Here is a 26443-nt window from a genome sequence, read left to right as displayed (position 1 = left end):
GGAGTGTGGTGTGTTCTCTCTGTGTCTGCGTGGGTTTCCTCCAGGTGACTGTCTGTGAGGAGTGCGGTGTGTTCTCTCTGTGTCTGCGTGGGTTTCCTCCAGGTGACTGTCTGTGAGGAGTGTGGTGTGTTCTCCCTGTGTCTGCGTGGGTTTCCTCCGGGTGACTGTCTGTGAGGAGTGTGGTGTGTTCTCCCTGTGTCTGCGTGGGTTTCCTCCGGGTGACTGTCTGTGAGGAGTGTGGTGTGTTCTCCCTGTGTCTGCGTGGGTTTCTTCCGGGTGACTGTCTGTGAGGAGTGTGGTGTGTTCTCCCTGTGTCTGCGTGGGTTTCCTCCGGGTGACTGTCTGTGAGGAGTGTGGTGTGTTCTCTCTGTGTCTGCGTGGGTTTCCTCCGGGTGACTGTCTGTGAGGAGTGTGGTGTGTTCTCTCTGTGTCTGCGTGGGTTTCCTCCGGGTGACTGTCTGTGAGGAGTGTGGTGTGTTCTCTCTGTGTCTGCGTGGGTTTCCTCCGGGTGACTGTCTGTGAGGAGTGTGGTGTGTTCTCTCTGTGTCTGCGTGGGTTTCCTCCGGGTGACTGTCTGTGAGGAGTGTGGTGTGTTCTCTCTGTGTCTGCGTGGGTTTCCTCCGGGTGACTGTCTGTGAGGAGTGTTAATAGTTTCAATAACAATTAAAAAATGATCTTGCTAACCGTATCAGTTTCATGTAAATAATAAAATCTAAATCTAGAATCTAACACTGAATGAGTTTGTCACATTTTAGAGTGAATATCTGTGCAGTTTATTAGAAATAGGTTTGTGAGCGCAGGACTAAAAACCTGTTTTAAAAAGCCTTTATTCAAAGCTGTTTTTCCACGAGCTGATATTGATGTGTGTCTGTCTTCATTCCTTCCCTCCTCTCTCAGGTCTGTTATGTCAGATGAGCATTCCTACCCCGCCAGTCCGAATCACCCTCAAGACATGGGAGGAGCAGGGGCCGATGGTAAGGATTCTGGCCCGACTCAGACTCAGTCTCTGGACCGTGCCTATCGTCCTCCTGCCTCTGCCGCCGCCGCTGCTCGGCAGCACTCTTTAGGCCGTGTGCAGCAACACCACGGAGCTCCACCCCCTGATTCCGCCCTCAACGGCCCAAGACCCACTACCGCCAAAGATTACAGGTACAGTCTCACATGGGTGCTGCTGCTGCACTGGCTTGCCATTTGCACTGCGTGAACTGCAGATGGAGGGTAGGAAGTGACTTTATATACGTGGAGACCAATGAGACGGTCTGTTAAAACCTGTGGTGTGTGTTGGGTACGGTCGCTCCAAATCGTTTCACCTGGAACATATATGAAGTACCAGGGAGAAAAGTGCAAACCGCCGCCTACGGTCAGGACCCGGACTGAGGCGGCTACCTATTCCAATTCCTCACATTTCACATCTACACGAGGTCCTGTTCCACCTTAAACAGTGCTGCAGACGCCAAGTACCTGCCACACCATTTAAGGTGGAATAGAAAGCTGATTTGATTGTGTAGTCTATGAGAAGCCAGCATTGTATTTGGCTCAGTTCTGTGGGTGTCCACCGGTGATGGACTTAATGGAAGTAAACAACTTTGAAGATTTGGTCAGTTTTCTTTGGTCAATATTCCCGCACACAATTCTCTGTGTAATTCTCCATCTTCTACGTTACAGTGGTCACCAGATGCCGGAGCACTTTGTTCCTCCTGCACCCCCTCCTCCTCCCCCGCTGATCCCTTCAGCTCAGACAGCCTTCGACAGCACAACTGGACCCCCGACCTTGGCCCCTGGCACCATGGCAGCCCTGTCCCGCCCCTACAGCTCGTCCCCTCCCCCGGCTCCGCCCTCAGCCTACGTCCCCTCACCGTCCCACCCAGTGAGTGGTGGGCCACCAGTGGCTCCGCCACCTCCGCCGCCAGGACCCTCGACCCACGCCCCATCTCCAGCCAGAGCTGCCACCCACCCTTCTGGCGAGGCCACGCTGCCCAGGAAGGGTCAGGTCCCGCTGATCCCCATGAGCGACGCTCGCAGCGACCTGCTGGCCGCCATCCGCAGAGGTGACACTTGGAGACTTCTGCTTGAATTACATTGTGGTTTTTAAGTATGCATCCTCTATATTTTGTAGCCTATGATTGAACCAATTAACGCTCCACAGAGTGGGTCCCCCAAGTCCGGGCGGTCATTTTTAAAGTCATGCTGTGCTCCATTTACTTCAGATGTCAGAGCTGGGAGTGACGTCACACCCGTGCTGAGCGTGTTCCAGTTTAACGTTCAGAAAACCCTCTGCCCCTTTTCATTTCAGCTTTATTAGTGATAGTAGCACATTTTGTGATATTTTACGCATCCAAACGCCATGGAAACAGGTCCACACACAGCAGTTGGACAGCGCTGTGTCTACGACTGTTTTAAAGAGACACAAATAGAGAGAAGCGCTACTAAACTATTTGATTTTACACGAACTGCGGGAACTCTGGGTTGGTGAGGCTCCCCAGACTTTCAGAGTAGGGTGTGTCTAACCTGTGGGGGCATTCCCACTGCAACACAGCATTAGCACAGGACCCCATTCAGATACATTCAGGTAGCTCCTTTAACTTGTTTGTCCTGTGATTCTTCTGTGTTCCTCCAGGCATCCAGCTGCGGAAAGTACAGGAGCAGAGAGAGCAGGAGGCTAAGAAGGAGCCGGTGGGTAATGACGTGGCCACCATCCTGTCCCGCCGTATCGCTGTGGAATACAGTGAGTCGGATGAGGAGTCGGAGCCTGAGGAGAACGAGTGGTCTGACTGAGCTGCTCCACTGCATTGCTTTACTGTACACACTGCTGCTAAGGTCCCATTACCAAGACACAAACACATTCCTCACACAGAGCGAGGGTCCTCTCAAGAATGTGGTGAAATTAAGAAAAGGAACGACAGAAAGAGAAGGAAGGAGAAGAAGACAGAGTGTGTGTGCAATATATGAGGAAAGGTTTAGGACGTGAGAAGGAGGAAGGAATAAACGGAAGGTAGGGAAACTGAAAGAAGAAATGCAGATTTACTTGATTCAAATTAAAATATATTACATAATTAAAGCATATCTCAGCTTTATTCTTTTGCAAATATAGCATTATATATTAAAATATTGTTGACCAAAATTAGCTCCAGCACTTTCCAATAACAATAACATATTTTACCCAATTTTATACACAGTTTTAGTCCAAACTACCTACTAAATAAGCCCCATAGGTGCTCCGTAGGCAGCTCTGCCAGTCTGCAGTGATATCAGAGGAGCACTGCTAGACTTGTGTTAAATTTAGAGCATCAGATACCTTCAGAAACATACAACAATCATATATTATCACTTACCCCTAGCTCTACTGTGATATGAAGCTAAATTCAGCTTCTTATTTGGCAGCTATTTGGTTGAACTTTCTAGTTCCACATTAAATTTTGCAGTAGTTCCAGGCAAAAGAATGTAACTGCTTTACATTTTTTCCATTTAAGGTGGAACTGGAAATTTACTAGCTACTGTACCTCCCTAGACATCAGCCTGCTACTAGTGATGTTTTGTGGTTGTTATGAAACGAGTCTTAATTTATATATAGTCCCAGGACAGTACACTGAAACCACATTAAAATAAAAAATATATAATTCTTATCACAGGTTTTAACTGAGAAAACACTGACCCCTGTGGGTCATTTCGGTTGCTTGCGCATCTTGTCTATGATTCACAGGCTGGAAAACTCTGAGCAGTTATTATTATTATTATAGTTTTATCTGTGAAGTAAGAAGTTAAAGAACTAAAACTAATTTTATGTTTGCAGTTGATAAACGTCTAAAAACGTAATCTCTCTTTTGAATGGAACAGAAATGTCTAATAAACTGGGGACTTTTATTGGTCCGTTCAGCGTCAGCTACAGCTAGCATTTCCAAATCATGTGACATGAGAGATGTATTATACACAAGTTGTGTCATTTCTGTTCAACAGTTCTCCAGTTTTACAGAGGTATTATATTAGTTATGAAACAATGAAGAAGTTTGAATCAAGTGTTCCTCCATTTTCCCGTGAGGAGAGCAGTACACAGAGCTAGTGCTATTGCTAGTGCTAGAGCTAGAGCATGGAAGATGGTGACGTCAGTGTTATGGGGGAGAGAGGTGTTGGCAGTAAGCACAGAAGTCATTTATCACAGCGTGTGAAAAAGAGCTCATAAATACAAATGTATGGTTGCATTGATTTGTTGGAACTTGCCAAGAAAACCTTTATGGAAAAGATAACTGTCCTGTGCTTTTCTTTTTTTATATTCGTCCAGAGATTTATGAACTGTGTATTCCAACCTTTGCAGTCCACACCAAAAAATAAGAAAAACGTCCGTTTAGCCGGGGTATATGCACTTGTATAATGTCAATGAAGCATGCCACAGTACTGCTTCCAATATACATTCATTTCCAGGACATCTCTCACCTGCTTCAGGCGTCCTGTCCTCAGCATGGTTTGGACAATCAACACGGTGCAGCTCATAGTGCAGAAGCGCACATTCGTCTCGTCGGTGCTCCGAAGGCGCTGGTGTTTCATTTGTCACTTTGTTTGACCGTGGACAGTGTTGTGATAGATATTAACCCTGATTTTGCTGTGGCTATTTTTTTTGTTTGTTTTTTAATGGACTTTGAAAGGCTCAATGTTGTTATGGAATTTTTTAATTTCTTTTTTTCTGTAGTGCTAATGATAAATGATCCGAGTTACATAACAGAGTGTGAACAGTGACCTGAGGTGTGGGTGTGTGTGTGTATCTGTGTGTTACGTACTGTGAGAGTGTGAAAGTGAATGTGACCAGCTGGAAGACTGTGAGCTATTAACATTTATTTTTTATGTTGTGCTGTGTGTTTTATATGAGCCTCCATACGCTTTTAGGCCTAAACATCGCTATAATATTTTCCACAGCGGAGAAGCATCGCCACACACACACACACACACACACGCTGTGTCGTGATCTGTTATTACAGTCTATAATTTATATACATATAAAGTATTGGCGTGTTTTACAATTTATTGTTGTATAGATTTTTGTAACAATGCTTGTAATATGAATTATACAAATATAGATGATATTGCATGTATGACTAGGTAATAAAATGGAAGACAAAAATCTTGTCATGAATAATATCTAATGTTCACTCGTGTATTTACTACCATTCTAGTAATGCTCTTGTTTCATTGTAAAATTTTGTCTGGAAGCTAACGCTGCTCAAAATGATCCAGTCTTTTCTAGAGTTCAGTTACTATGTGATATCTGTTTATAATGGACCAGGATTCAGGAGCTGACCTGGAGTCTTTGTACATTAGTTCACCTACTGGTTTATTAGGAATCAACAGAGTAAACTTACCTTTTGATAAATGAAAACATCACGCTGGGCCTCCTGGAAGTCCTGGATACATCACAGCTGTGACCTACCAGCAGTGGAAAACTGAAGAAGCTGAAGAAGTCACTGCAAAACTGCAGCAAATAAGTTTAAATATGTATTAAATATAATGTTACTGTTAACTGTTATCTTAGTGCTAACATACCACTTAAAATTATTCATTCATTGTCTGTAACCCTTATCCAGTTCAGGGCGGCGGTGGGTCCAGAATCACTGGGCACAAGGCAGGAACACACCCTGGAGGGGGCACCAGTCCCCTCAAACCCACAACCTCCAGGTCCCTGGAACTGTGACAGAGGCACTACCAGCTGCTCCACTGATTGGTGACTCAAAAATGTCCGTAGGTGTGAGTGTGTGAGTGTGTGTCACCCTGTGACGGACTGGCGCCCCCTCCAGGGTGTGTTCCCGCCTTGCGCCCAGTGATTCCAGGTAGACTCCAGACCCACCGCCGCCCTGAACTGGATGAGAGTTACAGACAATGAATGAATGAATGAATGCTACAAGTACGGACATGTTTCTTCAGAGGGCACATATATAAATAAATGGTACTCAAAATACCCAAGATTTATGTGCATTCCACAAGCTTAAATCAATCAGTTCTGCTCTTTTAGAAGGTACAGGGACACACTGACACAGTCGTCCATGGAAACAGTTGCAGCAGACAGAGGTCAGGCTGAGAACTTCTGGACTATTCCTTTGTAGTATTAGGTCCATACTGGTAAAGGTCTTGTGTAAACATAGGTACATAACCTTGCTGCTGTTTCGGCTAATGCTGCTAATTCTGCTTCAGGGATAATTAGGTGTTTGACTAAAAGGGTGTCAGCAGCACTGAGGTAAAACCGCATGGTTTATTACAATCAGAATCCAGTGATAAATAAGGACTTTAGAAAAAATGAAACTGTTAGAGACATTATCTTCACACAACTTTCACTTTAAGAAATACAACTTCCTTTTGATCAAATTGTGAATATCTCGGGTCGTGATGAATGTTTCTTTTCCAAGCTTTGCCTTTGGCTTGTTTCCTGAAGGATTTCATAACTGGGCATGATTTGAAGGAGGCTTATCGGTCCACTGAGGATTGGGCGACGCCTTCCAAACGACCCTAATGTATTTTTAGCATTAGCATGCTAAATAAGAAAGCAGAGCCAGACAGGAGGGAGAGAAAGAGAGCGAGAGCTGTGTCGAATCGGTTTTGTGTCCACAGGTCCCCTCCCCGGGCGTGACGTCACTCTCGGCCTCCATCAGAGAGGCTCCATCTGGCCCTCGCCGCCTCGGCCAGCTCCCCGCCGAGTCCCTCTGGAGCACTGGACACTCAGCTGACGACCAACAGAATGGACACTACCATTTAACTTGGCTTTATGAGGGACTAGGAATTCGTGAAAGGAGAACACAAGTGTTTTTCAAACTCGGCTTTACCTGCGGCACCAGTAGGATATGATACTTCACCCTGGCCCTGATTGACAGTACGTTAGAGGTGTGTTTGAGTAGTATATAGTTAGTATATAGTGCACTATTATAGGAAACTCAGGAGAGTAGTGAACTATGTCAGGCGCTACCTCATACGGCACTAGCTCATCGCTCATTAATGTGCAATGGCAGGTTCTGTCACATAAACACTATAAATATCTTACCCCCAGTCCACTATAACCACGGAGTCTAACCGCACACAGGAGACGAGCTCCAACACAAAGAACCTAATACATTTATTGTATTAGAAATATACTTCTGGGGACGGCTGTGTGTTATTGTGTGTTCTGAAAGCTACTTACCACCATGAGGTCTTTTTTTTTTACAGCCAGTGTTTCGCCGTACCTCAGACTAGAGTCCTAATTCAGTACAAACATGAGTGTGACATTCCTGCTCTCTGTTGCCAAATCTTCAAACAATGCAGTGTACTATGGGCATCCACTATCCACCAGGGTACATCAGTGGTACACTACTTATGACAGTGCATTGTGGGATTGTTACAGTGAGCTGAAAATAGTGCAGGGCTTTGTTTTGGATTTTTTTGCCAGTTCTGACAGGAACACCATGGTACACCAGTAAGAGTCATGGGCAAGACTCCTAATAATACATGGGCCCACCTTGGTGACATGGCATGGTGCCACAGTTGGTGTAGGGTTCTACAGTCTCAAATATTATGGTTCTTTACGAAAGATCTATCTGAAAACCCCATTCAAGATGCTAATTATTTTTTAAGTTTGCAGTGGTTCCATACGGAACCATTGTCTTCACTGAATAAACCTCTTTTTTAATAGTGTAGGGACCTGGGTTCGCTGCGAGGGGAGAGTTCGTCCCTCCATTGAATGGTACCATCACCTCTTACTGAAAAGACTCCACATATTGGAAGATTTCTGTGAGGATATCAGGGCGATTTGTGACAACAGCATTCATTAGTGAGGTCAGGTACTGATTTTGGCTTTGAATGGTGCTATATTTTAGTTTAAAAGAACTTCTAGTGTGTGATTACATTTTTTCTTCATCATTTAAATTGATATTAACAACTTAAAATGCAGGTAGTGCTCCTGTGTTCGTAGTTCTGTAGTTTGTGTTCTCGCGCTTGGATTTGTGTTGCATTTTCCTTAAATGCTGTTGTGTTCTCAGCTTTTGTTTGTTTCTTTTGCATTGTTTGCGAATGTTGTTGTGATAGGACTCACTGGGCCACTGTAATTTTGATCAAAGCGGGTCACAGACCTTTTATTAAGGCCCTAGAACTGTGTTCACCTGTGGAAAAGGGGAGAGTATGTTTTATTTATGGAGGCACGGTGGTGCAGCAGGTAGTCACACAGCTCCAGGGGCCTGGAGGTTGTGGGTTTGATTCCCGCTCCGGGTGACTGTCTGTGAGGAGTGTGGTGTGTTCTCTCTGTGTCTGCGTGGGTTTCCTCCGGGTGACTGTGAGGAGTGTGGTGTGTTCTCCCTGTGTCTGCGTGGGTTTCCTCCGGGTGACTGTCTGTGAGGAGTGTGGTGTGTTCTCTCTGTGTCTGCGTGGGTTTCCTCCGGGTGACTGTGAGGAGTGTGGTGTGTTCTCCCTGTGTCTGCGTGGGTTTCCTCCGGGTGACTGTCTGTGAGGAGTGTGGTGTGTTCTCTCTGTGTCTGCGTGGGTTTCCTCCGGGTGACTGTGAGGAGTGTGGTGTGTTCTCCCTGTGTCTGCGTGGGTTTCCTCCGGGTGACTGTCTGTGAGGAGTGTGGTGTGTTCTCTCTGTGTCTGCGTGGGTTTCCTCCGGGTGACTGTCTGTGAGGAGTGTGGTGTGTTCTCCCTGTGTCTGCGTGGGTTTCCTCCGGGTGACTGTCTGTGAGGAGTGTGGTGTGTACTCTCTGTGTCTGCGTGGGTTTCCTCCGGGTGACTGTCTGTGAGGAGTGTGGTGTGTTCTCTCTGTGTCTGCGTGGGTTTCCTCCGGGTGACTGTCTGTGAGGAGTGTGGTGTGTTCTCTCTGTGTCTGCGTGGGTTTCCTCCGGGTGACTGTCTGTGAGGAGTGTGGTGTGTTCTCCCTGTGTCTGCGTGGGTTTCCTCCGGGTGACTGTCTGTGAGGAGTGTGGTGTGTTCTCTCTGTGTCTGCGTGGGTTTCCTCCGGGTGACTGTCTGTGAGGAGTGTGGTGTGTTCTCTCTGTGTCTGCGTGGGTTTCCTCCGGGTGACTGTCTGTGAGGAGTGTGGTGTGTTCTCTCTGTGTCTGCGTGGGTTTCCTCCGGGTGACTGTCTGTGAGGAGTGTGGTGTGTTCTCTCTGTGTCTGCGTGGGTTTCCTCCGGGTGACTGTCTGTGAGGAGTGTGGTGTGTTCTCTCTGTGTCTGCGTGGGTTTCCTCCGGGTGACTGTCTGTGAGGAGTGTGGTGTGTTCTCTCTGTGTCTGCGTGGGTTTCCTCTGGGTGACTGTCTGTGAGGAGTGTGGTGTGTTCTCTCTGTGTCTGCGTGGGTTTCCTCCGGGTGACTGTCTGTGAGGAGTGTGGTGTGTTCTCTCTGTGTCTGCGTGGGTTTCCTCCGGGTGACTGTCTGTGAGGAGTGTGGTGTGTTCTCTCTGTGTCTGCGTGGGTTTCCTCCGGGCGACTGTCTGTGAGGAGTGTGGTGTGTTCTCCCTGTGTCTGCGTGGGTTTCCTCCGGGTGACTGTCTGTGAGGAGTGTGGTGTGTTCTCTCTGTGTCTGCGTGGGTTTCCTCCGGGTGACTGTCTGTGAGGAGTGTGGTGTGTTCTCCCTGTGTCCGCGTGGGTTTCCTCCGGGTGCTCCGGTTTCCTCCCACAGGAACACACGTTGGTAGGTGGATTGGCGACTCAAAAGTGTCCGTAGGTGTGTGTGTGAGTGAATGTGTGTGTGTCTGTGTTGTCCTGTGAAGGACTGGCGCCCCCTCCAGGGTGTATTCCCGCCTTGCGCCCAATGATTCCAGGTAGACTCTGGACCCACTGCGACCCTGAACTGGATAAGCGGTTACAGATAATGAATGAATGAATGTTCTATTTAGTGCACTAGTGTGTGTGTGTGTGTTCACTGATGGGTTAAAAGTGGAGGACGCATGTTGTACAAAGACCAAAAACTGCACATTGACATTAAATGTACATTTACCAATTGAAACATTTTATACATAAAAAATGAAGCAGACAGGGATTGGTGAGCAATGTGATGTTTATAGAAACAATCATAAAGTACTTACATCTCAAAGAAAGCATTGTGTTGAATGCAGATCACTCAAATGTGCGTCAAAAACCAAGGCCGACATCGGATGAACACTCAGGTAGCTACAGATACTGCATGGCGTCAAGCATTCAGAGGACTGTACAAAAATATAGTTTGGTGTAAATGTGGGCCACATTCCATAGCTGTATTCACTGGTGACCTCCAACACAAACGGCAATGAGAAATGGCTTACAAACGCCAACAAAGCCGAGGTCATCACAGCTGCTTGGCTGGGAACAGCAGAAAGAAACAGAACAATCTTGGCACCGTACGTCCAAACATGTTGACATCTTACAACGGCGAGAATATTTGGAATAGTGCGAGTTCTACGATCCACTTCCGACGATGGACACTGTTGAAGCTCTTTGGTGGATCTACCGACAACGATATATTTGCAGAATAGGGTCGACCGACTCTGCCCATGCAACAACAGACCACGAGATACACTTCCAACGCACGGCTGTTGAGATACGATGAAGGAGCTGCGCGTGTTCGGCGACACTCGCAGAGGTTTGCGTGCTAGCAGGCTACGTTAGAACGAATGTGATGACAAGCATACAGCAGTTTTATTTGCCTCTATTAGCGTTAGAAAAAATGTTACATTATTACTCCGTTATGCATTGATGTGATTAATAGACACAGTACGGTACGTTATTGCCATTGAGAACACGTAAGGCAAAATGAAGATCGGCCAGTCCCAAAGTCCACATCTGTGGTTTACGTTACAGATAAATGATGCTAATCATCTTCTCTGATTAAAGCAGTGGCTGCACCCTGAACCACCACAGTACCACGCTCAGTAAATTCAGTTCGGATTAATGTAGTCTTTAAAGCGGATAAGGGGAACCATCAGGGTCTTCTAGGCCTTTGCTTGACTGTAAGAATTGTACATAGTCAAACAAGAACTGGAAGAATTGGACAGCATTAATGTCACACTGGGTTTTTCCATTCATTTAAATGAGCTTCGCTGTGACAGGAGAAATCCATATACACAACATGTAGGTGAAAAAAAATCAACCTTCTGTGCTTCTGCGTCAAACCTACACCATAAACAATGCATAGAACCCATGGATCAGGCTGTGGAGAGTGAGGGAGACTCATAGCGAGAGACTTTCTCAGATGTGAATGTACGAATAAAAATTAGAACAAGTGGAATATACTTAAGACTCTGAAAAAGAAAAAACAACTCTCTACGAGAAACAGGAACCAAGCAGGAAACGTATTAGTTGCTCCCTTTGCACCAAATGTAAACTCATTCATTCATTGTCTGTGACCCTTATCCAGTTCAGGGTCGCGGTGGGTCCGGAGTCCACCCGGAATCACTGGGAGCAAGGCGGGAACACACCCTGGAGGGGGCGCCAGTCCTTCACAGGGCGACACACACTCACATTCCTCTAGGTAAATTATACATTCCAAATATTCCTCTAAATAGTGGACTTCACAGATTATAAAACTAATACTACTACTTCACCACTACATCGTGCACTACACAGGGTGGAGGAAGATATTTGTGATTCAGCCCTAGTGGTTTGGCAGTGTGTTTGCAGTGACGCAGGCACACGTATAAATGCTCACGGCACTGTAGGGCACTTTACTGTAGGTTTTGCATTGGGTCGCTTTAGAAATTGGCCTTTAGATCCGGATGAACTTTCTCATGTGGATCACTGGTGCACAGGAACACAAACAAGAGTGACTGTAAAAGTAGAGTTAACAACAGTTATCTCTGTTGCACTTCTACAAAACCAGCGCTCCGATGTGAAACTGCTGAAACAGAATGGAGGACTGGCTCTGCTCACAGCCTCGTCCACTTCAGAAGTGAAATGCAAAAACCCAGTGTGACCGGGGCTTAATTTGGGAGGAACCATGAAGTCAACCAAACAATATTTGGTGTGGGACTTCACTCTAGGCCCAGACTGCGAAAACAAGCTGGAGCCAAGTTGGAAAACGCCAAAGGTCTTTACTGAGAGTGTCACTAACCCCAAAGCTGTAATGGGCTACGTTCACACCGCAGGCAAAGCATCTGATCAGTTTCTTCAGATGTGACACAAATGCGTTGTTTGTGTGAATTTGGGCCACTTTTTAAGGTGGAATAAAGATCCAATCCTTATCCGATCCGTAGCTCTGTCGGTTTTTAACATCGTTTGATTTGGGAAGTTTAGGACGTGGAAATCGATCAAAGGATTTATGTTTTGTAAAAAATACAGAGGAAAGGAAAAACTCAAAACGTCTTAATCCAGGTTCCTCTCACTTTATATAAGAGAATAAACCTTGTGGGACACGGGTTTAAATGCTTTTCTAAACAAACACGAGAAAACTTCTTTCTTAGCCGTGATTTATCATGTGATATTGTTCGTGTCGCCGTGAGCGCTGCTTAAACGTGAATCAGGGAAACAGTAAAAAACGAGAGACCCAGCAACAGGTCGTGCTTCAATACTCTTTTACGTCTTTAAAGGTATAACCCTGGTTTTCAGACTCATTTTGAAAGGAAAGGTCGGTGTAGTGTCACTTTAAGAGCGTGATGTCAGAGCGATGTTCACACTGATGTCAGATGTAGGTCACTTTATATAACCAGTGTGAACTGCCGAAGAGAAAAATCAGATTACACTCACTTTTACCTGCTGTATTTTGGATGCGTCTGAATTTGGGAAGAAGCCGAGAGTTTGACACACTTTGGTACAATCTACGTAAAGCAAACAGTTGTATAACAGTTAAACCACAAGTGTAGCCTCTGGGACAAGGGTGTGGCCAGCACTGTGCAGCCGATGTCACGGTCTGTAGCTCTCGTTCCGCAGGTTTGAGGGGCTGAGAAAGGGAATGTAATGGTTGCTAACCTGCTACTCTCCAGAAAATGGTCACCATCCACGATAAGTCGTTGAACACAAAGACAAAAGTGCTGAAAAGTACAGGCAAGAGATCTACTTTTAAATGTGTCCCACTAAGGACTTATGACGTGAAGGGCGCTGTCTGAGTGATAGCTGATACTCTGATGGAATACGTGCACCAGAAACATGTATTGCGGCCGTTTCCCCTCCTGTGTCGTCCCTTATACAGCGCTGTGCAGCATGATTCATGAGCTGAGTGCACTCTAGAGGAAAACTTTGGGGACAGAGCTGTGAGGAAAGGTTCTGTACATAAACCTGTTTGTTCTTATTCAAATTATTATCAGTTATTACTGTACTCTGTTGTTCATGAACGGTGCAGTGTCCTTAACATCCTCTGAGTGCGAGTCTCAGTGAGGGTTCCAATTGTGGCAGAGATCTGGGAAGACCTCAATGTGCAAGGTATGACCCCACTCCACCCCGTCCTAACCCTGCACCCCCAATTTGAACCCTTGTCTCAGTCTCAACCTGAGTTGGGAAGAAAGCAAAACATCGGAACTTAAAGGAACACTAGGTAAGGTCTGGTATTTTTGCTCCTGGGCTCCCCCTACAGTTGCAGAGTGTCCTCAAATCAATTGGGAGTAGAGAGGGAGGGGGTGGCTTCCTACCATCCTCCAAAACCTAGTAACGTAGTGCAGCTTCTGCAGCGCTAGTATCTACGACAGAGGCTCTACTCTCCCTGTTACAGGTCGGTGGAGCATCACAATGATTTTGAAGCCGTGAATCGTGGGTAAAAACGCTACCTAGTGTTCCTTTAACAGCCAGCATTTGGGTTTAACATTCATGGCCTTTCTCTGTCATCCATCAGATTCAGTGACAGCCTGGGGGAAGCCTCATTGGCATCTCACAGTGCTTAAAGGCAACTGACCAAAAGGAAGGATCCACGCTACATTTATCTTCGCCCCCACCTCCGTTACTACGGTAACGTAAGTAGACTACGGGCATCACCGTACTTCAACGTTAAAGACATTACAAAAAAGACACGGACACATTGGCACAGCGTTACCGTGATTGGACAGGTTACTACACCCAGACACCAAACACGAGACTCCCCACGGGTTACAATATGCGGATCCCTTCTTCAGTGTGTGCTTTAAGGGTGCTTTAGAGTGGTTTTGTTCACTAAGACTGTCTGTGCCTTTCAGGAAGTAAGGTGCCCCACCGGTTATCTCTCCCTACACGTCACTAGGCGTCCTCGGTCTCGCCGCGAAGCCGTGGGGCAGGCGTCCGCAGAAGACGAGCCTCAGCGAGCGCTGGATGTCGGGGTTCCTGAAGGCGTAGATGACGGGGTTGATAAGAGAGTTGCAGATGGCTGGCAGGGCGGTGACGTAGGTGTAGACGGGCGGGTAGTGCGTGTCTGCCACCAGCGAGTACATAGCGAAGGGCACCCAGCAGAGGGCCAGTGTGCCCAGGATGGCGGCCAGCGTGCTGACCCCTTTAGCGGCCGAGGAGGCGTGAGAGGCGCTCATGAAGTGCCGCTGGATGGCGATCTGCTGCGCGTGGCGGAAGGCGATCTTGCAGATCTGTAGGTACAGCTGCAGGATGAGGGCGAAGACCAGAAGGAAGGAGACGGCCAGGGCCGCCGCGTTGCTCTTGTTGACCGGTCGGCACACGCTGCACGTGGCCTCGTCCTCCAAGCAGTTCCAACCCAGCACGGGCAGAGAGCCCAGCAGAGCACTGGTGACCCAGGCCAGCACCAGCACGGCGTAGGTGAAGGCGGCAGCTCGCTCCGTGTGGTATGTCAGCGCTCCGTACAGAGACAGGTAGCGGTCCACTGTGATGGCCAGCACGTTGAGAACGGACGCGGAGAAGGCGCAGATCAGCAGGCCGGCGGAAATCAGCGAGGCGGCGCCTGGCTCCGACGTGGAGTAGGCCACGGCGAAGTTCAGCACAAGCCCCAAACCCGCCAACAAGTCCGCCAACGCCAGGCTGGCGATCAGCACGAAGGCAGGGGCTCGCGGGGAGGGAGACTGGGCCACCAGGGCGATCACCAGAGCGTTCTCGCAGGACACCAGCGTACCTGCCACGCACAGGGCCACGTCCCAAGGGTTCAAGGGCACTGGGGTGGAGCCTGGGCCAGTGGGCGGAGCCGAGGAGGCGTTCCTCACCTCGGACGCATCCGAAACGTTGCCGGAGGAGGAGGTGGCGTTAGGGTTGAGAGGGTCACTCATGGCTGCCGAGGCATGAAGACGGAGAGGATGAAACACTGCTGAGAGAGTAAGAGAGAAATAAAAATAGAGAGAGAGAGAGAGAGAGAAGGGGAGGGGGAGAGAGAAGGAGTCGTGAATGAGATGAGAATAAAGGAAAACAACTTAAGCAAACTCTTAATCAGTGTCTGTGCCCCATTATAACAGCAGTAAGGGGGTGGGGGGCTGGTGAGTGGGCAGGGGTCGGTCTTATCGTCCATTAAGGACAAAGCGGTGGTGACTGGAGGTGTGTGTGCCGTTTCCAGAGCCCCTTCCAATTTTATCTCCAGCCTCGCTCTAAAAAAAAACTGGTGCAAGACATTTTTGTGGATGAGGAGAAGCGGAGACACTTACCGCGGTTTGAACGACGCTCCGGAGAGACTCCCCCGCTCAGTGAAGGCACGATGCAGACAAAGATCTCCTCCAACAGGAGAGTCCACCATCTCCCGCTCCCTCCGCAGGTGACGGGAAGACGCTCTCGAGGCGCATCCCCCCCGCAGTGGATTTCATGTTCCGTCTCTTCTCGCGCGCTATCGATTGGTCTGACTTGGTTTCTCTGACCCGGGGCTCGGTGCTGCTGGGGAAGGCTGGGGTGGGGTGTGTGTGTGTGTGTTGGGGGGTGGGGGGGGGGGGTCGTCAGCCTTGGGTTGTCATTCCTCTAATACCGTTGGCGTTTGGCAGACAGCGGCGCGCGGGCGCTTCCCTCTGATTGGTCCGTGCAGAATGACTCTCACTGCTGACGTCAAGAAACCCCTCCCGCTCCCCCCGCCCCCCCCCTTCATTCTTGGTTGGGGCCGTGTATTTATACACACTGCCTGGCCCTAAATATAATAAATAAATACATGATAATAAATAAATAATAATAATAATGACGCACACTGAAGTTTTACATTCATTCCCCACATTATCAGCGCCACTGACCACACAGGAGCACTTTGTACGTCTACAGTTGCAAACAGTAGTCTATCTGTTGCTCTGCATACTTTGTTGCCCCCCCTTTCCCCCTGTTCCTGAGTGCTCAGGACCCCCACAGAGCAGGTGTGATGTGGTGGTGGATCATTCTCAGCGCTGCAGTGACACTGACGTGGTGGTGGTGTGTTAGTGTGTGTTGTGCTGGTGTAGAGTGGATCAGACACAGCAGTGCTGCTGGAGTTTTTAAACCCTGTGTCCACTCTCTGTCCACTCTGTGAGACACTCCTCCCTCGTTGGTCCACCTTGTAGATGTAGAGTCAGAGACAGTAGCTCATCTGTCGCTGCACAGTGTGTGTCGCTCGTCCTCTAGTCCTTCATCAGTGACACAGGACGCTGTCGGCTGGATGTTTTTGGTCGGTGGACTGTTCTCGGTCCAGACACTGAGGGGTCGCAGACCTGAATTTTGAAATAACAATTTATATGGTTTTGGGGTTTTACAGGATCTTCTTAAAGACACAGTGAGAAAAACTGTGAATAAGGAGTTGATGGACAGTGGTCTTTCGTTCATTCATCTGTAACTGAGTCTGATTAGGATCATGGCAGGTCTGGAGTCTGAACAGCATCAGTGGGAATGAGGCAGCAGTCCATCCCAGGACATCATCACCAATGGACAGTTTCACACACTCACACAGTCACTCACACACTCATCTGTGGAGAATGTCACACAGATGCCCGTTCCCAGTGCTGCAGTCACACTGACGTGGTGGTGTTAGTGTGTGTTGCGCTGGGATGAGTGGGTCAGACACAGCAGTGCTGTTCGACTTTATAAACACTGTTTCCACTCACTGGTAGAGCGGATTGTGAGGAGACACAATGTTTAAAAACTCCATCCACACCGAGGAGAATGACCCACCGACCACATAACACCATCTCTGAGGAGGTCCAGTGAAGAACAGGGTGAAATAAGGCTAAGAAAGTATGCACAGCAACAGATTGGATACAATCTTTAATTGTAGAACTAGAAGCAGCACCGTTTGGTAAGTGGTTGTGATCAAACGGACAGTGAGACACGGTCTTGACAGTAGGGGGCGCGGCGCTGTCCCTGGTTCTGAAGTCAGTTCATCTACACGGACACTAGGGGGCAGCAGAGGCTACAGTAATCTGAAAGAAGGCGTTGGGTGGGAATCATGTGGCAATGTCATTTACTGTGACTTTGTGTCTCTGAATAGCATTAAGCTCGCGGAATGACCTCAGCCAGTGTCTGAGCAGAGTTTGTCCAGGATCTGAGACACGAATGCTGCTGAGCTGGAGCTCCTCTCACAGACCCCTCTCATGACCAGGGTGTGGCGACTTCAGAACAGTCTCCCTGCTATGAAAGGCCTTGCTTACATGGAGGAGAATATCAATGAGGCCACAGGCGCTCATTGCATTGATGCTGTAACTAAGGGGTTTGAAGGAATGGTCCAGAAACCCCATTTTCACATGATTCCACTTATTTCAGTTTGTATTTGAATTTAGGTTCTTTATAGGACCCCAACTATATTATGTTTAAATAGATCCCAAAACTGCCTTTCAACCCTCTTCAAGTGCAAGGCATTGCAGACCTGGCAGTGTAGTTTAGGGCAAACTTCATTCATTCATTCATTCATTATCTGTAACCACTTACCCAATTCAGGGTCCAGAGCCTACCTGGAATCATTGGACGCAAGGCAGGAACACACCCTGGAGGGGGCGCCAGTCCTTCACAGGGCAACACACACACACACATTCACTCACACACTCACACCTAGGGACACTTTTGAGTCTCCAATCCACCTACCAACGTGTGTTTTTGGACTGTGGGAAAAAAAACGGAGCACCCGGAGGAAACTCGCGCAGACACAGAGAGAACACACCACAGTCCTCACAGACAGTCACCCGGAGGAAACCCACGCAGACACAGAGAGAACACACCACACTCCTCACAGACAGTCACTCGGAGGAAACCCACACAGACACAGAGAGAACACACCACACTCCTCACAGACAGTCACCCGGAGGAAACCCACACAGACACAGAGAGAACACACCACACTCCTCACAGACAGTCACCCGGAGGAAACCCACGCAGACACAGAGAGAACACACCACACTCCTCACAGACAGTCACCCGGAGGAAACCCACGCAGACACAGAGAGAACACACCACACTCCTCACAGACAGTCACCCGGAGGAAACCCACGCAGACACAGGGAGAACACACCACACTCCTCACAGACAGTCACCCGGAGGAAACCCACGCAGACACAGGGAGAACACACCACACTCCTCACAGACAGTCACCCGGAGGAAACCCACGCAGACACAGGGAGAACACACCACACTCCTCACAGACAGTCACCGGACTGGCAGGACTCGAACCCATCACCTCGAGGACCCTGGAGACAATGACAAAATCTTGTTTCTAAGAAAGGTTACAGAAAAAATATTTCTGATTCTGGAAAATATAACCAAACAAACATGAGTGGACCTTAAGGGGAAATAATGTAAGGTATGGGCACTTTAATGGTCTATTTTGTAGCGTATGAGCCCTTTATTAGCCCTGTGTTAGATGCTTCGTAGGCAGCTAGGCCCCATTTGAAGTAATTTCAGTCTGTTTATTTTTCTCAGTAGTATGTCACATCAATCTGATCTCCCTGAGAGTTGTGAGTAAATATCTTTCGAACTTTAACTACTTTGCAGCGTATTTAACACTTCAAAGATAAACATGTATCATGTGATTTAGGATTTAATCAGTTGTAACATTAATTCTTCAGTGGGTTGGTCAGTCATAGCCTCTGTCCACGTTATTTTACATCGCTCTGAGCTGAGCTGAAGCTGCAGGGCCAATACACACCTTTTATAAAATTCTGAGGATGTCAGTGTTTGCTAGCTCTCAGGTCTGTTTAAAAATGTTTTTATGAAGCCCCAGTGTCTGTAAATGTCTAAAACACCAAAGTGCCTCAGGTCGGTATGCTAGGCTTTCTCGCTCTCTGCTCACAGCAGTGAAAAGTTGATGTTGAAAAAGCATGAACCGAGATGAGGATATCGCACTATTCGTGCTCTATATGTCAGTAATAATGACTTAATTAAGACTTAATTATTGTTAGTTTCAGATTACTTAAGGTGGAAATGTCTCCACATTCATGAGAGCGCTAACTGCATGAAAGTAAACACAAACTGAAAGTGCTTCAAAACTAAACAGCTCGAGTTACAAATGAGTTTCTGTGGTAATTGAAGAGACTTACAGAGAAGTTACACTTCAGCCACACCATTCCACCTTAAAAGACACAGGGATTCTAAACGTAAACATATGTATAGTGTGTGTGTGCGACTAGGATATTGACATGTTCACCAACAGGTTTTATAATGAAAACCTGATCCACGAGGCCCACACTGTGGTTGCATTACATCCAGCTAATGACACACTGGGGAGCTATTTACAAAATGGAATCCCTGTCTGAATGTTTTCTGTGTCACTCGGTGTGACTGTGATTCACTAGCACACAGAGGAATGCTCAGCAGACTGCCCATCAGAGACAGGGCTTAGTGATGAAACAGTAATGAAAACTATATTTAAAGGAGCAGTTATGTTCTCCAGTGAGTTTTCTGCATGTTAGGAAAGAGTCGGCATAATGACACCTGGTGGGTGGAGTGTATTAGAGATTCTTTACCAAACCTGGTTTAAACATGGCTGCTGTAAATGGGAGACCTCTTTGAAGCATTCATTTTAAGGCAAAATTATTTCACGGTGTAACTATAAGCAAATGGATTTTAAAATAAATTAATAACACCATCACACGCTGAAGAAAGTAAATGATGTCCAAACAGAAGTGTAGAGGTTGTGAAACAATCCGAACATGTTTTGTATGTTATTGGCTAAGCTTCTTTCAGTAGATTGAAATGTGCCAATGTGTTGCAACATGTAGTTTTTCCTTAAGGTGCAATAGTACAACAGCATTTGATTACAACTAATGTTTACTGTGTCAAAACCACATCGTGGTAAAAAACCAACAAGACAGAAGCAGAGACAATGGTATAGATCCATGCATATCATATGAAGGTGATATTGCAGAGATACATTTAAGCCACTGTAATGGCTATTTTTTTCTTTTAAATATGTATTTCTGAAATTGATGATGAGTTTTTAGGGGGTTAATCTATTGCAGAAGGGGACTTTAATGTAATCACAGGTAATACATTTTCAGGGGTATGATCTGTAACAAACTTAGCAATCAAGCAATCAATGTAAACATAACTAAAAAACTATATAGAGACAGAATATATACAGTCAAAGGTTAACATTTAAACACAATTCAATATTAAGATTAATTTTAAACCCTAACTAGCGTGTTTATTTTGGCTAGTTTATGCCAATTTGTATTCAGCCAACATTAATAAATCTGATTAATGGCCCGAAACCTTTTTTTTTAACAGCAATTTTACAGCATTTTTATAAAAGTTAATTTCAAATGTAGACCTATGTATTTGCACAAAGTATATATTTATGAATTATGATCCAGCTTCTTGTAATTTAAAAACTGCCCTGTGAGTTTAGTTCATTGTTTGTTTAAGTTTTCCCTATCAGCTAACTTTTGCTAGCAAACCTTCCTTGCTAGCAGTTAGCCTCCTCAGCTAGTGGCTGTTAGCCTTCTCAGTAAATGAAAAAAATATTAACGCTAAAACATATAAGGCACAGAATCATAGAAGACTTGTGTGACAAATGCTGGGTTTTGTGGAAGTGGTAGGTTATAAATGATTTCCTTAATGTTAATAAATATAGCTAACTGCCTAATGTGCTTCTGAGATTTGATCCAAACAAAACCCTGCTAACATTAACATTAAAGAGTATTCAAGATATCAGCACAAATACAGTAAAAGGCTTTAAGATTAGACACCTACTAAAATTAGCCTGATATGCTTTGTTGACGTTCTTTGTTTAAGTGGAAAATTCCACTTTTAAAATGGCACTTTATTGTAGTTGTACAAAAGTAGCAATGCAGCTGTTTGCTAATAAGAGCCAGCAAACTTAAGCTGGAACCACCTTAAATCTGAACACGAAAAGGCATCCAGAGGTTTACTGTGTTATAAGTACAAATACATTGTGTGTACACAGATCAGATATAAAATTAATATGACCTTGTTTCTACACTATATCCATTCTCAGAGCTCCACTAACCATTCAGGAGCACTTTGTAGTTCAATACAATGCACAATGACAGACTGTAGCCTATATGTTGCTCTGCATACTTTATTTGCCCTCTAGGGCATAGAAAAATTGTAGAGTAGTATGCAAACTTTTGTACAGAGTTCCTCACCTGGGCAAAGAAACGTCCAAATAATAATAACAGGTTAGAATAGTGTTTACGTTAAAATGTTAAGATCATAACCCCTAGCATGGTTTTAAATCACAGGATTTAGATGCTCCTCACAGACAGTCACCCGGAGGAAACCCACGCAGACACATGGAGAACACACCACACTCCTCACAGACTGTCACCCGGAGGAAACCCACGCAGACACATGGAGAACACACCACACTCCTCACAGACTGTCACCCGGAGGAAACCCACACAGACACAGGGAGAACACACCACATTCCTCACAGACTGTCACCTGGAGGAAACCCACGCAGACACAGAGAGAACACACCACACTCCTCACAGACAGTCACCTGGAGGAAACCCACACAGACACAGGGAGAACACACCACACTCCTCACAGACTGTCACCCGGAGGAAACCCACACAGACACAGGGAGAACACACCACACTCCTCACAGACAGTCACCCGGAGGAAACCCACGCAGACACAGAGAGAACACACCACACTCCTCACAGACAGTCACCCGGAGGAAACCCACGCAGACACATGGAGAACACACCACACTCCTCACAGACAGTCACCTGGAAGAAACCCACGCAGACACATGGAGAACACACCACACTCCTCACAGACAGTCACCTGGAAGAAACCCACGCAGACACAGGGAGAACACACCACACTCCTCACAGACAGTCACCTGGAGGAAACCCACACAGACACAGGGAGAACACACCACACTCCTCACAGACAGTCACCTGGAAGAAACCCACGCAGACACATGGAGAACACACCACACTCCTCACAGACAGTCACCCGGAGGAAACCCACGCAGACACAGGGAGAACACACCACACTCCTCACAGACAGTCACCCGGAGGAAACCCACGCAGACACAGGGAGAACACACCACACTCCTCACAGACAGTCACCCGGAGGAAACCCACGCAGACACAGGGAGAACACACCACACTCCTCACAGACAGTCACCCAGAGGAAACCCACGCAGATACAGAGAGAACACACCACACTCCTCACAGACAGTCACCCGGAGGAAACCCACACAGACACAGGGAGAACACACCACACTCCTCACAGACAGTCACCCGGAGGAAACCCACGCAGACACAGAGAGAACACACCACACTCCTCACAGTCACCTGGAGCGGGACTCGAACCCAGGTCCCTGGATCTGTGTGACTGTGACACTACCTGTTCTGCCACCGTGCCGTCCACACAGTAAATTCACCAGTGTTAAATTAACACTATTAGTGTAATAATTTAACACTCTCTGTCTTATGTTAGCACTAATAGTGTTGATTTAACACTGGTGAATTTACTGTGTGGGCTGTAATTAAATTATAATATAATTTTATCATAAATAAAATGCCAAGATGACATTTTTAATTCTGCATGACACTTGCACAAAATTGTATTGATGTTTCAACTTCAACAAAGAAAATCAACAAAGCATGTCATTTTTTAATGGGTGCCTGGGCTTTTGCATATGACTGTGTGTGTAATTCAGAGTCTATTTGCTTATGTCTTGACCGACACCCTTTACCATTAATAATGTTAGTGGTAGTTCTGTTAAAAATCCCAAAAGCATATTGAGCCCCAGTTTCTCATGAACTTGCCCTATTTATACTCAGCCAACACTGTACGCTCTGTGTGAAGTCCTGCTGCACTGATTTAGTGCAGTCTGAGTCTTTCCTGTGCTTGCTGTTTGTTTATTATTCTAGATATGACTTTTCTGTTTGTGTTGACTTGGAAACCTGTCCATTTTTAATAAGCCTCTTCTCTGTGGACTGACCGAAACCTTGGGCTGTAAACAAAGACTCGGTGCTCTTCCATCTGTGAAGATCCAGTTTCTTTTCTAAAGCCTGCGTTTGAAGTTTTTTAAGAGTGCTGAGGAGTTTGACACGCAACATTGAAATTGGTTCTGAAGTTTTAGTGAGCCCCACTCTGGGTGACTGTCTGTGAGGAGTGTGGTGTGTTCTCTCTGTGTCTGTGTGGGTTTCCTCTGGGTGACTGTCTGTGAGGAGTGTGGTGTGTTCTCTCTGTGTCTGTGTGGGTTTCCTCTGGGTGACTGTCTGTGAGGAGTGTGGTGTGTTCTCTCTGTGTCTGTGTGGGTTTCCTCTGGATGACTGTCTGTGAGGAGTGTGGTGTGTTCTCTCTGTGTCTGTGTGGGATTCCTCTGGGTGACTGTCTGTGAGGAGTGTGGTGTGTTCTCTCTGTGTCTGTGTGGGTTTCCTCTGGGTGACTGTCTGTGAGGAGTGTGGTGTGTTCTCTCTGTGTCTGCGTGGGTTTCCTCTGGGTGACTGTCTGTGAGGAGTGTGGTGTGTTCTCTCTGTGTCTGTGTGGGTTTCCTCTGGGTGACTGTCTGTGAGGAGTGTGCTGTGTTCTCTCTGTGTCTGTGTGGGTTTCCTCTGGGTGACTGTCTGTGAGGAGTGTGCTGTGTTCTCTCTGTGTCTGTGTGGGTTTCCTCCGGGTGACTGTCTGTGAGGAGTGTGGTGTGTTCTCTCTGTGTCTGTGTGGGTTTCCTCTGGGTGACTGTCTGTGAGGAGTGTGCTGTGTTCACTCTGTGTCTGTGTGGGTTTCCTCCGGGTGACTGTCTGTGAGGAGTGTGGTGTGTTCTCTCTGTGTCTGCGTGTGTTTCCTCTGGGTGACTGTCTGTGAGGAGTGTGGTGTGTTCTCCCTGTGTCTGCGTGGGTTTCCTCCGGGTGACTGTCTGTGAGGAGTGTGGTGTGTTCTCCCTGTGTCTGCGTGGGTTTCCTCCGGGTGACTGCCTGTGAGGAGTGTGGTGTGTTCTCCCTGTGTCTGTGTGGGTTTCCTCTGGGTGACTGTCGGTGAGGAGTGTGGTGTGTTCTCTCTGTGTCTGCGTGGGTTTCCTCCGGGTGACTGTCTGTGAGGAGTGTGGTGTGTTCTCCCTGTGTCTGTGTGGGTTTCCTCCGGATGACTGTCTGTGAGGAGTGTGGTGTGTTCTTTCTGTGTCTGCGTGGGTTTCCTCTGGGTGACTGTCTGTGAGGAGTGTGGTGTGTTCTCCCTGTGTCTGCGTGGGTTTCCTCCGGGTGACTGTCTGTGAGGAGTGTGGTGTGTTCTCTCTGTGTCTGCGTGGGTTTTCTCCGGGTGCTCCAGTTTCCTCCCATGCTCCAAAAACACACGTTGGTAGGTGGATTGGAGACTCAAAAGTGTCCGTAGGTGTGAGTGTGTGAGTGAATGTGTGAGTGTGTGTCGCCCTGTAAAGGACTGGCGCCCGCTCCAGGGTGTGTTCCTGCCTTGCGCCCAGTGATTCCGGACCCAGCGCCGCCTTGAACTGGATAGGGGTTACAGACAATGAATAAATTAATACATTTTTAGTCTCATAGAGAGTTTTTATGTTTTTTTATCTCTCTAGAAGGTGACCTAATGAAGAAATCAAAAGCAGCCAACTGCAAAGCAGGACTAGGTATAAAGGATAGGCATAAATCATACAAAGACATGTATAAACCCTTTAATCTGAACTCAGACATCCTTCATTAGGCCTCTTAGTGATTGCGTAATTTCTACTTTCATCTTTTTAAATAATCTGAAAATGAGAAGAGAGCCACAACAAAACAAGCAGTGGCACAGGTCAGACACTTATTTTACTCACACTCGGTGACTATGAAGGAAATGGTGTAGTGACAGTATTTTCCTCCACAGCCGAGTCTGTCTTGTTTGGAAGGCTTTCATGTCTGGAAGTTAATCCGGGGGTCAGGAGGAGGTCAGAATCTGCTTCACACTTCACATTTTACAGCTTTCCGTACTTGTTTGTCGAATGGAAGGCATTTTACTTCATCTTAGTGTTCATGAAGCCCTCAGATAGCCCTGCAGTGTCTGTGCTGAGAGTCACCTGGGATCTGAGTATGGAGCATAATCGAAGAGCCATATTTGTCCCAAAAGAGTTTACCTGGTCTTTAAAAATGGCTTCAAATTCCTAGGCCCTTACACAACCATGCAGAGCGATCATCTGATCTAATGACTCCCGTGAGATGGCTGCCCACACCGTTACGTGTGCTCCAACATGTTAGCGGTTGGCAGCAGACGTTGTGGGTTGAAGATATCACTTGGCTTTTGTTTCCTGTTGCTCAGAGGTCCGGGTTGTGGGCTTCACGCACTGGTTTGCCATAAAGTCCACTGTTATGTAGTTTACCGCATGCTGTTTCTGTGGAGACCAGGAGGCACTGGTGATATCCTGTGGTCATTTCTGAAGCTGACTACTAACCTGTGTGTTATTCTGTCCCTGACAGTGAGCTTCACCTTGTGAAAACCATTCCTCTTCTGATGCACAGGTACTGTTCTGATGTACAGTGTGTAAATATATCGTCACTCTCCAGTGAAAAACACTGTATCTCCGTGTGTGTGGATGTTTAGTTACTACATCATCTGAGCAGCAGCTGTCCTCACACTGTGTGTAAATCTCATGATGAATGAACCAATAGAAATGCTCCAAAATGACTCTGAATTACATCTTTTTATCTAAGTGAGTGGACTGGCGACTCAAAAGTGTCCGTAGGTGTGAATGTGTGAGTGTGTGTCGCCCTGTGAAGGACTGGCGCCCCCTCCAGGGTGCTGGAACCCCCTCCACCGCCGCTCTGAACTGTGTTGAAGTGTATTGAAGTGTGTAGCATGACTACACTTTTGAACTGTACTAGGTTTAAATTTGCATTCCAAGACTGAATCTAGAACACTGCTGCCATTCACAGGTTGATTCTTTGGCTTCTTTAAAGTCTATTCATTGCTTGTTATTACCTCACTTTCACATGTAGCCGTTTAGCTTCAGCTAATTAGCATTCAAGCTAATATGACTCCCTCTCCAAAGACTCAGAGGTCACTGAAAATAATACACTCTGATTTCTGCTTCACGCCAGTGTTTTCTGTTGCAAGACATGTGTTTAAGGAACTCCAGAAGTGGCAGGGTGTTGCCTTCTCTTGCCATCAACTTCTGCCTTATCTTCATGCGCTCTAGACATGTTTCCTGTGACAGAACGCTTGAGGACATTTACTTCTCGTATTTGTAGGGAGGGGCCCACTCTGTGGCTTGGTGGTGGAGCTTCAT

At 46.9% G+C, this 26443-nt stretch overlaps 2 protein-coding genes across 3 annotated transcripts in view; one reads left to right on the top strand and one right to left on the bottom strand.

The window, feature by feature from the left end:
* Positions 1-5106, top strand: part of si:ch73-362m14.4 (actin-binding protein WASF3) — a 25824-nt gene extending 20718 nt beyond the window's left edge. Inside the window, exons 7-9 of the mRNA XM_066646728.1 lie at positions 898-1149; positions 1666-2048; positions 2618-5106. Of these exons, the coding sequence (XP_066502825.1) occupies positions 898-1149; positions 1666-2048; positions 2618-2775 (793 nt within the window). The 3' untranslated portion in view covers positions 2776-5106. The remainder of the gene's footprint in view (positions 1-897; positions 1150-1665; positions 2049-2617) is intronic.
* A 4917-nt stretch (positions 5107-10023) lies between these two features.
* gpr185a (G protein-coupled receptor 185 a) lies at positions 10024-15598 on the bottom strand. 2 transcript variants are annotated; one of them, XM_066645924.1, is made up of 2 exons: positions 15465-15598; positions 10024-15130 (listed from the first exon to the last, which is right to left on the bottom strand). In XM_066645924.1, exon 2 carries the CDS (start codon positions 15093-15095, stop codon positions 14100-14102), a length of 996 nt encoding a protein of 331 aa, XP_066502021.1. In that variant the 5' UTR covers positions 15096-15130; positions 15465-15598; the 3' UTR covers positions 10024-14099. The 2 variants fall into 2 exon arrangements, with proteins under 2 accessions (XP_066502021.1, XP_066502022.1); XM_066645925.1 differs by having other exon boundaries at positions 10024-15133; positions 15465-15590.
* Positions 15599-26443: the final 10845 nt, after the last annotated feature.

This window comes from Hoplias malabaricus, chromosome 15, assembly GCF_029633855.1.
Source record: "Hoplias malabaricus isolate fHopMal1 chromosome 15, fHopMal1.hap1, whole genome shotgun sequence".
Taxonomy (NCBI): Eukaryota; Metazoa; Chordata; class Actinopteri; order Characiformes; family Erythrinidae; genus Hoplias; species Hoplias malabaricus.
This window is presented reverse-complemented; position numbering and strand designations above follow the sequence as displayed.

What these genes read in the sequence shown, in the direction of transcription:
- gpr185a (XM_066645924.1), bottom strand. Translation starts at nt 15,095, where the DNA reads ATGAGTGACCCTCTCAACCCTAACGCCACCTCCTCCTCCGGCAACGTT.